At 49.3% G+C, this 11,854-nt stretch overlaps 1 protein-coding gene across 1 annotated transcript in view; it reads left to right on the top strand.

Moving 5' to 3' along the window:
- LOC144174687 (uncharacterized) overlaps positions 1 to 11,854 on the top strand; it is a 150,361-nt gene that overhangs the window by 121,627 nt on the left and 16,880 nt on the right. Inside the window, exon 2 of the mRNA XM_077703501.1 lies at positions 5,065 to 5,266. Within this exon, the coding sequence (XP_077559627.1) occupies positions 5,140 to 5,266 (127 nt within the window). The 5' untranslated portion in view covers positions 5,065 to 5,139. The remainder of the gene's footprint in view (positions 1 to 5,064; positions 5,267 to 11,854) is intronic.

Below are 11,854 nucleotides of genomic sequence, written 5' to 3'. Positions count from 1 at the left end.
CTGCTGCATACTTGCAACAAATTATTGTAACTGATCCCGCTACTTGTGTAAGACGTTTACCCTCCGCTTAGAAGTCGCTGTTATCAGTTTTTAGAAGTATGCTATTGGGGCTTCATAATCGAGTTCACTCACTCACTCACTCACTCACTCACTCACTCACTCACTCACTCACTCACTCACTCACTCACTCACTCACTCACTCACTCACTCACTCACTCACTCACTCACTCACTCACTCACTCACTCACTCACTCACTCACTCACTCACTCACTCACTCACTCACTCACTCACTCACTCACTCACTCACTCACTCACTCACTCACTCACTCACTCACTCACTCACTCACTCATAAATTCTAACGGGTAGAAAAATTGAAAGGAATCGGTGACCCTCAAACAGAGAGGCATCATGATCTCTATCCCGGAGAGGGACACAGGCTTGTCATCCCAGTTCTCCATCGAGGGGCGGCTCATTGCGCCTCGAGGCGACGTGTGTCGCAGCAACACATTCGGGCTGAGGCCCTCGAGCAGGCGGTGTTTCGCACTAGCGAGTTCGCGCTCCAAGACATGAAAAGTGCACGTCTATTTGCGACCAACTCGCAACGATTCCGAGCGTGGACCACGCATTAGGTGCAGCAGCCCGAATTCAGAGGAGCGTGTCGTTAATGGTTTGCGGGTTCTCCGTGCGTTCTATCTTCGGCGGTTCGCCGCCTGCATGCAGCTCAGCAGAGTGGGGCACGGTATTTTTGGCTAGGCCAGGTGTTCACCCTTCCTCTGCTCGGGCCGCCGCGCAGCGTATGGAACGATACAGCAGCGATTCGCACACCTCGCAAGATAGATTCGAATGCCAACACCTGACCGCACACCTAGGCGGTAACCGGGTGGAAATTATTAACAGGGGAGCCGTTTAAGCTTGAGCTCGGTCCGGTGGCGTTAGCAAAAAAATACCAAGAGAAACTAAGCCTCCTGTAATGGGTGAACCACTGCAGATAGGGTATTATAACAGTGAAGCTGGTTTTCGCGCCTGCTCGAGTGGGGGAGCACAAGGGGCATATGCGTATGCGCACCCCCTACTATACCATTTTAAAGGTCATAGTCTTTCTTGGGCTACTAAAATACACACAAAAATGCCGCAGTTTTCACCCGTGGGGCAAGGCTGGAGAAACAGCGTAGCTGTGGGATCGACCTAGCTTCTTTTCCCTTGGGATCCGCTGTCAGTGTGGGGGACCGACCGGAACGGCTTTGTAAAAATGCGGCTGAGCTTGGCCTCACCACTCAACACTTAGCATAGCCTAGCAAGAACATCGCGAAACCTAAGAAAACTTAGCAAAGCCTAGCAAAGCCTAGCAAAACGGAAAGAAGCGAGGTCGACCCCCCGCTCCGCAATTTCTCCAGCCTTGCACCACGAGCGCAAGCTGGGCCAATTTTTTTAAAGAGCTATGCCCTTTAGCAAAAAAATACCAAGAAAATGCCGAGCGCGTGCACATGAGCGCGGGCTTCGCGGCGACCCCCCCGGCAGTTAACAAAACCAAGAAAATGCCCATCCCCCCGGACTGGGTTCAACGCAGGTGAGCCCCCAGGTGTGCTCAATAATATCCCCAGTCCAGTTCTTTTCATATTTCTCAAACCTAACCCCGTCTCTCTCTCTCTCTCTCTCTCTCTCCTCTCTCTCTCTCTCTCTCTCTCTCTCTCTCTCTCTCTCTCTCTCTCTCTCTCTCTCTCTCTCTCTCTCTCTCTCTCTCTCTCTCTCTCTCTCTATCTCTCTCTCTCTCTCTCTCTCTCTCTCTCTCTCTCTATCTCTCTCTCTCTAACGTTCGTGTGCGCGTGCCTCGCGACGACGACCCAGCGTACCTTGCGTATGTTTGTCAAGTCAAGCATACCCACTAAGGGAGATTAACCAAGATTAACAAAAAAAAAAAAAAAACTGCTGCGCTCGCCGTAATCGTGGCAGCACTTTCTCGGAACGGGAAAGACGCGTCATAACATAGGCCCCTCCAAGGTGATGTCCAATGATTATCACTTCCAAAAAAAGGAAAGGAAACTCCCACTTATAGCAACAATGATGGAGCAAAAGGTCGTTGAGGCAGCGGAGAAGAAACAAAGCGGCTACAATCGTGCACTTAAACCGCCGTGATGGTTTTGAAGGTTGCGTACAGCTTCGCTACCTTCCCCTCCCCAGAATTAGCCCTTGCGGCAATAAAAGTTTTTTTTCTCTCTCTCTCTCTCTCTCTCTCTCTCTCTCTCTCTCTCTCTCTCTCTCTCTCTCTCTCTCTCTCTCTCTCTCTCTCTCTCCTGCTTTTTTGTTAGCTGGCTTTCCCTTATTGTGTTTTGCACAGAAAAACCTACTCACAGTAGCGCTGAACGCCTCCCCGGCGCGACGGCGCGGTTTGAGCGGGATTTTGTGCGCAACCAATAACCTCGAAACAGCTCCGGTGGTCCTCCACTTTCAAAGAGTGGAATGGCACTGAATTATTAAGGGCGAAGCCCCTTAGGGGATGGGGATGTTGGCGTCTCTTGTCGTCGTCGTCGTCATCGTAATCGTCGTCTCATGTAGTCACGGTACTAAAACACCGGGAAACTCGTTTACGCCTCGCGCTAGAACGCAACGCGCACTAAAAAAAACGCCGGGACACTCGTTTGCGACTCCCGCTAGAGAGCTTCTCGCTTCGACGACAAGAAAATTTTACAGCAAAGCTTTTTACCTCTGCCCGGTAATGGTTTCATCTCCGTGGACAACAACGCCAAGGCGCCAAGAATACACTTATATACCGCATGCTTCGCCCCTCCCAGGTTTCACTTCCCCGGGATTTTTTTTATTTAAGTGTCGACACTCCTTTATACACGGCAGATTTTATGAGCAGTTATTCCGGGTACACACTTGCTCACCGGTGCCTCGATATTGAGGTATGTGTACCTCGTGGCACTCTACGACATTATGCAGATGGGACAAAACCTTGCCGGTTTCCGCCAACAATCGCTAGCTCGGCCAACTCGTTGCTTCCCGGATCTCCCGGTTCTGAAAAACGTCAGCGCATATTGCGTTTACCCAGCAGGCGAAGTGCCTGCGAAAATAAAGGGGGGCAGAGAAGGGCCTCTTACCCTGTAAGGGCGTTTTCCACGTCAAGAACCGTTAGGTTATTTGTCTGCGGCTTCGGCTGCGCCCAATTCCGCTTTTTCGTCGGCCGAAGTAAAAGCGAAATGCTCGACGCGGACACGTTCAGCAAATTCGCCGAGACAGGAGAGATAGAAGGAAGCTCCCCTGGGCGTTCCTAGCTCGAGGAAAGTTTCCCTTCAGGCTTTCCAAAGAACCCAAGGGTTCCTCGAAAGGCCTTAAGGTGCGGTAGCGCTGGGAACAGTGTGTTCACTTGCACTCGAGGGCGGATTGTGGGGGAACAGCGGACAGAGGTACAGGAGATTTCAATGTGTGTCCTACTGCATGAAGAAAGTTTGCTGGTATAGGCTCAACTATTAAGACGAAAAAAAGGCTCAAGCCATGCTCGAAAGTTCGGATAGTAAGACAACTAAAATACTGGATGAAGTGAAGTAATACGATTACCTTGAAACAACAGCCCGTGTAGAGATAAATTGTACGAAGTTTTGGTGTGGGCAGTTCGGAAGCACCTCGGAATAATAAAAAATAGCTGGCACCAATATTGCAGGAGAGCAAAGTGGAACCAGTGCATACTTCAGGTGCTGAACTGTGGGACCGAAAATTTTGGGCTCCTGGGAAGGAAATTGTCGAAGGAAAACTTGAATTCGAACTTCCGCTGAGAGAGCCCTGGAAAGTAATATGGTGGGTGTCACACCGAAGAAGCAAGCACCGTGAATTTACACGTGTATATAATTTAAATTCGTTGCGTGGAATTTAAAACAAAGTGAGGATTGTACATGAGTAACAAAAGGAGCCACTGAGGGGCGGAGCGGCTTAGTGAGAGGCAGGCTAGATGGAGAGATAAGAGATCAGGAAATTGGAAAGCAGAGGACGTGTTACATTGACACGCTACACGCATCGGAAGTGAAGATCAAACAATTGGAGAAGCCTTCGTCATTTTATTGTCGATGGAGTTGATGGATGATGGCGATGATGGAGTTGCACTAACATGACATGACGCGTGGTATATTTTAATTTAGTCTTACTGAAGAGTTGTTCAAAAATAAATGTCACTTAGTCCACGGGCAGAAAGAAAAGAGTGGTCAGCACTAGACTGGATCCACAGTTGCCCTACATTCTCCGTCCTCAGAGAACCTTTAATTTGTAATCGCTTCTGCACACCTTAAGCACAACGTAAAAAATCACTACCAACATTGCTCCAGATAGATTGTGTCAACTGCGGAAACCCTTATGAACAAGCAAGAAAAGCCGAACCACCTACTGCACACGTACTGGACAACTAGAACATGCCGAAGTCTTGTGACGGTTTTACGAATGAAAAGGTTTATGCATGTGCATGCCGAAAAAGACAAGCTGAAATGCTACTTGTTCATTTTTCTCCGTCGTTTTGCCTGCCATCGTATTAGACCTGAAACCGGTGCCCTTGAATTTGCAGTCCAAAAAAAGCATCATCTTGAGTCCCTATTTCTTTCCCCCCCAAAAGACTGGGCACGGGGAGAGCGATAACAGGCCTGCGTAAACCAAACCGAAGTGTGGTGTAGATAGCAATGCTATACGGAGAAAGGCGTTCGTTCCGGAGCTTGTATTGAAGTTTCAGCAGAGAATCTTATTCCGACGCCCGAAGACTTATGGGGCCTACGCTACCGTCAAGCACAAAAGAAGCATCACATTTAGGGCTAATGAAGATATGCTTTTGTCATAACATAGCTTTATTCTCTTCAAAATACACAGAACTGTAACGGAGGGGTCAGCTATAAAGCTTTCTTGCGTGCGTCTAGAATGCAAGCTATTGTTTGTTATCCGTGCACCATGGCGTGTTTTAACGCATCGACACCGTCGGCAGGCCATTATGTGCCCAGCCATAGCGCTGTATCGGCGCATATATCCTGATATGATCGCGTGATGTGCGCGTCAACCAGCTCACGTGCTTCCCCCCTGATGTTCTACGCAGATGCCTTGGGGAAGCCGCGGGGTCTGTGGAGCACGGCATGAGCGCGGAACGTGACCCCACGTGACACCTTCGGCCATGACGTCGGCGGCGGCGTCGAGATTGGAGCGGGCGCTTCACCGGTCCCTGCTGGCATGGCTGGCGCTGGCGCTGGCGCTGGGGTCAACAAGCGTGTCCGCTGAAAACAGTACCTCTCCTCCCACAGGTATAGTAGACCTTTCCAGCAGCTTCGTCCTGCGAGCAGACATTTTAAAAAGGGGTATGCTAGCTATGCTAGCGCCGATTTAATTGGCGCGGTCGACAGGATCCATGATCGAATTGCATGCCAAGATGCTATTACGGGTTAAGTAATCAAAAACTGTGGTTGATTCCTCTGTCATAAGAATCAGTAAAACACGAAAGGGAAATGTACAGCGAAATCTGCAGCTGAGCGTGATTTCCGGGTCGGCGGCTGTCTTGTGGGTGTGCTTGGCGAGCGATGTCCTGCTGGCGGCTCGCTTCGGCAAAGGTGTACTGGCGTCATTTCTGTGGCGGGTATGACGTCAGGGAAATCTTGGGGTATCGTGGCATAAAACACTTTTGTGTTAAAATATAAAACCTGAAAACGAACAACCCTAAGTATAACGTACTATTTAGTACTAAAGGTTGCGTCCCCGCAAGAAGTCCCTGTGTGCAGGGGTGCACCCTTTACAGCCGCTTGCTGTTGTACTGGCGTCACTTCCGTGACGGATATGACGTCACTGAAATCTTTGTTGTATCCCGGAAGAAAACACTTTCGTGCTAAAAAAATGTCTATATGGCTGTAGTCTATAACTACCTTTCTGGAGAGAAAGCTCTTGGTGTGCGTGGTGAAAGAATGGGAAAGGGGTACACTAGTCCGGTGGCAAGACTGACGTTTGGAAGTGCAGAAAACTAAGTGGGTTGGTAAAACGCCCACACGGAAAATCTGCGCAAACGAAACGTAAGAGGTACGAGGAAGAAATTAACCATCTGAACGCGGTCTATCGACTACGCCTTAACGTGCAATTGTCACAGACAATAATTTACAAAATATATTGCCAGAATGCTGTGCGAACCCAAAAGATGCCAACGAATGAGCGCATCCGAGCTGCGTCATGGGCGCCAAATACATTTATTCGCTTTGTATTAAAGGGGCACTGATGGAGATTCGTAGAAGTCTTGAATTTGTAAATTGTAAAGAAGCGTAAATTTGTGGTCTCTCTGTGTAATTTAATCCATACAATATATTATCTGGTTACTTGGGGGAAACCTTAGTTCCTGTCTTGTAATGGACGGAAGGGCAGAAGACGTTATACGGCGATTGTGGCCGTCCGGCCATCTTCCGCAATGACGTCACACTTGTTTGCAATGTGTTCTCGTGCTATCTGAGCCTTCAGGATACTTACTTTCACTAATTTCATGCTCTATTCCGACATTCCGTTTGTTCATACGCAGACAATGTCGACGTGCTAGTGATGTGCTAACGTTAGCCTAGTGGTCTTTCCAGTGTGCCTTCATGGCCGACGACATCAAATCGGCGGGGAGGGTACGTGGCGCGTTTGAAACGGTAATTTCATACGCCCTTTTTTAGCTTTAAGATGCGAGCAAATCGGCTGAAAAACTCTGAACGGGGCCTTTACGTCCTGGACAGGTTAAATGAATTAAAATATCTGTATTCCACTCTGTAACGCCCCATTTAAAAATGAATGCGTATAGTGGGCTCACTGTCCCATTTACGATCTACTTATTGTCGATTGAAAGCAACCGAAGGCTAACTTACACATGAATGACGCGTTGAAGGAATGTGGGGTGCTTCCACAATCTCCCACATGTCTGGGATAAATGAGACACGTAGTTTCTGTGAACTTTCAATAACATCCGCATGATCGACAATGCACGCCTATAAATGCGAGTAGGCTCATACTTTTTTTTCTGCCACTCAATCTGTGGAGTCAGATCGCGAATCAATATCGCAAACACAGCGCAGCACGTCTGCTTTCGCATGATCACACAAGAGCAGACTTGGGTGTGTTCCGCATTTTAATGCGCAGCATTCTTTGCCGGGTACCCCCACAGCCAGGAACGTGTAACGCCCTTAATTTCCCCAAAAAGGCAGATTTCGGGGAAGTTTCACCCTTAATCGTTATAGTAGCGTAAATGGAGATAATTGGTCGAAAAGAATTTTGAAAAACCAAGAACTTTCGCTGTAAGGAACGCAAACTCTAGACAAGCTGCATAAGAATGATACGCATTAGTAGACAATTATCTGATTTTCTGCAGATTATCTTTACCTTCTTTTATCTTCTGCAGATTATCTTCTTTTTTCTTTGAGGTCCCTCGTTGTAAATTTGGCCGCGACGCCTGTTCCTTATGTCACAAATGACGAAAAGAATATCCTTTGTATGTGCAGTCGAATTCACGTTTAAAAACCCAAGCGGCCTAGATTTAATCCGCAGCCTTTGAAGGTGTATTCGGCGTGTAGCTAAGGGACAATGCTCACCGGTAACGCTCTGTATAGCTGGGTGGTTTAATTTTAAACGGGAAATGCGATGAGTATTTCGGAAGCAGACAGCCCTGGCCGCTGCCGTAGTCTTGTGCAGGCGGGACAGAGTTAAGCGTTTTACGAAGGGGAAAGAATAAATAGAATGAAATTATATGCCGATGGAGAACATAACACATCACGAAACACAACTTCGGCTATATTTCTAGCAGTTGCCGAATACTTCGCAGAACTTGGGTAGTCCAGCGTTTTCGGTGCGCAAACGTTGCGCCTTTGCATGTATATGCTGTTCTCAAACGACAAAGCAAAAGGCAAGTGGAACTGTTGAAAGGTTCAATCACTGCAATTAGTATACATTGACGAGGTTGCCGTGCAGCCCCTACAGTGATGTACCCTGCGTTTCGATGGTGACATCAAAACAGCACGCAGCCGTGCTGCAGAAACTACTAATGGATTTGGCAGCCCAACACACTCAGTCTCTACGGATCAGCTCTTACAGCACTGACTTTTAGTGGACCGGATAACAGTGTGCCCATTGCCATAGTTAGCACTCAAATGCATTCACAATGCTGCAAGTAGCTTTTGGCAGGTATACTAGCCTTCTCCTGGTGGCCGACGAAGCTGCTTGTGCGGCCCACACCCAATCTCTAGTGTCATCATCCCGATTCCTTTCCCTCGACGTGACGACGCGCGTACTCCGTGGTGCGGCAGTTACAACTCTCAATATGGACGGACGGATCAAAAAATTATCAGGAATTGTACAGAACTGATCCCGCCTGCACTTTCCGAATGGCGCGTGCCCTGGGAAAGCGCGACGAAGCAGTTGTTCACCGCATTCGCCACGTAGGTTATACCAGTCACTCTTGCACAAGACGCGCCGAGTTGCCTCCCCTCATGCACTGTCACGTTTGCAGTGTCTGTGTCCCGTTATGACACACCGCGGCTAACCTTGAAGACGACTTTGGGACTGCGTGCTGATGCACTACTGAAACTTTGCGACGCCATTGGTCCATGGCGAGCACTCAACTGCCTCGGCAACACGGAGTACACGGGCCTTGGTGTCATTTTTCCGTGGCTCCGGCCTGAAAAAAACCCCGTGAACATTTACCTTAACTTTAATACTGGGCGTGTGACGTGTGCGTGATCCTGCGTCTGTCAGTTTCTGTGTGATTATTTGCGTTTGTAGGGTCTGTATGAGTTTTTGTGTCTTCGCTTCCTTTCACTTTCGCAAATCTCTTGTTCATGGGGAGTAGCAAGCCAAGCTCGCTGCTAGGCTGACTTCTCTTCATCATTAGACATTCCTCCTCCTCCTCCTCCTCCTCCTCCTCCTCCTCCTCCTCCTCCTCCTCCTCCTCCTTATTTAACCTTATATAATCAACATACCTGTGACGCTCCACGCAGGCGTTCGACTGGCCCAATACCTTGCCCGATCCTCGAGCTTAACTTCTGACCGGCGCACCCATAACACAAATCCCGCGGCTAAAGGTGCGCTTACTGAGAGAGCGCGCCAAACAAAACAGACGAAACAAAACAAAAACAACGCGAATGGAAGCTGGTCAGGAGGCGATTCTTCGCCGTCGTTTCTGATACCCCGCTGCTCGGCCTCCGCCGTATAACGCCTTCTGCTGCTGCTGCTCTCGGCTCAGCCCGGCTTATTGCACCGCGGGGCCCGCGTACTTGGCTGGAACTCTGATCGCGCGCGAACGATGGAAGTGGCGCACGGAAGGGGCAATTTCCAGGTCGTTCCCGATCACAAAAACAAGCGCCCAAAACAAACGCACGGCACCGGCTGGCGTCATCTGCGCGCCTGAGGGTCGCACGCACGCACGTCGTCCACGTCCGCGCCGCAGAAGACTGGAAGACCTTGGAAACGTGCCCGTCCAAATTGACTGAGAAAAACAGAAAAACCTATCGAGGTATCAACCACAAGGTATCAACCACTGATCGACGCCGATTCCAACAAGAACGAAGCTGTGAGGAACAAATCGGATGAGCGCTAAAAAGCAGTGCCAAAAGAGAAGAGAGAGACAGGCGACATCGACAGCTGTTAAGCCTAACGTGGCGACGAAAGCGGTTTGGCGTTCGTCTGAGTTAGACGCAATCGTTTACGCCTCTCGCCTTCTTCGGCAGCAAGTGTGTGCGAACGTTCAGTACTCCGCGCGCTCCAACGGAGGACTCAAACCCTCCGCCGGCTGCTGGCATCTGGGCGCGCAGAGACAGACGTCCAGACTTGAATCGTCGTTGCTTCTGCGAGCACACGTCGTTCTCCCCTCGCGCACTGCGTCGTCTGCGCCTCTTTTATATTATTTTGCACCTCGAATGCGCTGCTCTGCGCGCTTTTCGTTTCCTCTTCTGTGTCGTGCGCATTTATGGCGTTTTCACTCTCCCTGATTGCCGCGCCGCGCTTCTTATTACTGATCCTCGCCGCCCCTTCCGCGGTGGCGACACGCCACCCCCTGAGCGGTGAGAATTCTCATCTCCGTCTGCGTTATATCGCTCGCAAGCTTTCCCCCTTCAATTTCCCGCGCTTGGGTTTGTTTGTTACGTGGCCTAGCTGTCTCCTTTCCCGCTTAGGGAAGGTCTCTCGACAGCCACGGCTGCTGGATGTGCGGCCAAGCCATTCGTGCGTCGTCCCCAAAGACAGGCATTTCAGTCGCGCCTGCTGCATACGAAACTAGGTCCGCTGATTTCTTTTCATCTAAGAAGAAGAAAAAAGGGAAATTCCTCTCCGTTGCCATCTAGACGTCCCGCGGTCCCTCTCCTTCTTTTTTTCCTTCTTCTCATCATCGTCCGCCTCTGACCATCTGGTCTTTCCCTGCTCAGCTGTCCTTACATCTCAGGTGCTTAATTCTTACTTCCTTTCCTTCATCTTTATTCGTTTCTTTATTTATTTATTTATTTTATTTATTTATTCATCTTTATTTCCTTCATCTTTACTGAGCGCTTCCAGGGAGCGGATAAAATTGCAGTATACGTAGACGTCTTGGAGGAAGTTGGAATCTTGGAGCGCGTACGCGCACTGCGGTCATTTTGACTGCGCTCGACGCACTCGCGGAGGCGCTTTTGCCGGGCCCTTATCCGTCACTCGTACCAGGCATTGTTACTGCTGGCAGTTTGAGCGTAGAATATAGGCGCGCCTGTTAATGCAAAAAACACGGTGTGCCCATGCATGGTGCAAGACGTTCGGCGATGTAAGAAGCAGATGGAAGGGAACCCAAGGTCGCGCAGTGCCAGCCGAGTTAGCCACTACCCTACACCTATACGCCACACACCAAAACGGCATTGCAGGTGCGCCTAAGTCTGCTTACGTGCTTTGAATGGAAAAGGGTGTCGGGTTCCGCTGGCGTTATACTATTCTGCTACATCGCGTCTGCGTCGTGCCGGTTCCATAAAGGTACCACTGGTTGTCAGTTTTTCAGTGCGAAGTCCCGAGTTGCCTTTGGACCTGTCATGTGCCCACTCAAGGGGATCGGCCAATGACGATGACTACTCCCTTCAGATGCTCACGTGTAAGAAGGTAGTGCCCCCAGTAATTTGTTATCGCACAATGTGACGTATGCGTGGCTGCCAACAAGTATTTGTCCGTAGCCTCACGTAAGTTGTTGTTGTTGCGCCTTTAGATATGGCTCATACCCAATCAGGGGATCGACCAATCAACAGAGGACGGTTAAAATAAATGGAATTCTTATGTAATTACGAGACGCTTAGAAAAGATTTTAGACCGGTTGGAAAGAGTTTTGGTACCATAAACGACAGAAAAAAACTGGAAAATCAAGGCGAGGGTGACCAATCGCAATCATAAAGAGAATCTATTGGAATTTTCAATGTAGCGCAGGAGGGCAGAGCGTACATCCCGGCGGCAGAACCCCGTATCGGAAGCCCCGAACGATAGTAGAGCCGGCACTGTTAGGGATATTCCCAAACTGCAAAGCGGCACCTCCAGGGACTGACGTCTGAGGCGTGAAAAACGTCGGCATGTCAAAAGGTAGTGTTCGACAGACTCGTCTTCGTTGCAATAGCTGCACAGAGCTGTTGGCGCCAGACGAGACCTGTGTAAGTACCTATTTAACTTGGGTACGCGACAACGTAGGGCTGTAGTAATCACCTCTAAGTACGCACTTCACGTCGTCGTCGTCATCGTCATCATCATCATCATCATCATCATCATCATCATCATCATCATCATCATCATCATCATCATCATCATCATCATCATCATCATCATCACCATCATCATCATCATCATCATCATCATCATCACCATCACCATCACCATCACCATCACCATCACCG

The sequence above is a fragment of the Haemaphysalis longicornis genome, unplaced genomic scaffold (assembly GCF_048455015.1).
Source record: "Haemaphysalis longicornis isolate Haplotype H1 unplaced genomic scaffold, Haemaphysalis longicornis Haplotype H1 scaffold_3, whole genome shotgun sequence".
In the NCBI taxonomy this organism is placed as follows: domain Eukaryota; kingdom Metazoa; phylum Arthropoda; class Arachnida; order Ixodida; family Ixodidae; genus Haemaphysalis; species Haemaphysalis longicornis.
The sequence above is the reverse complement of the archived record's forward strand: the minus strand, read 5'-3'. Positions and strand labels throughout refer to the sequence as shown.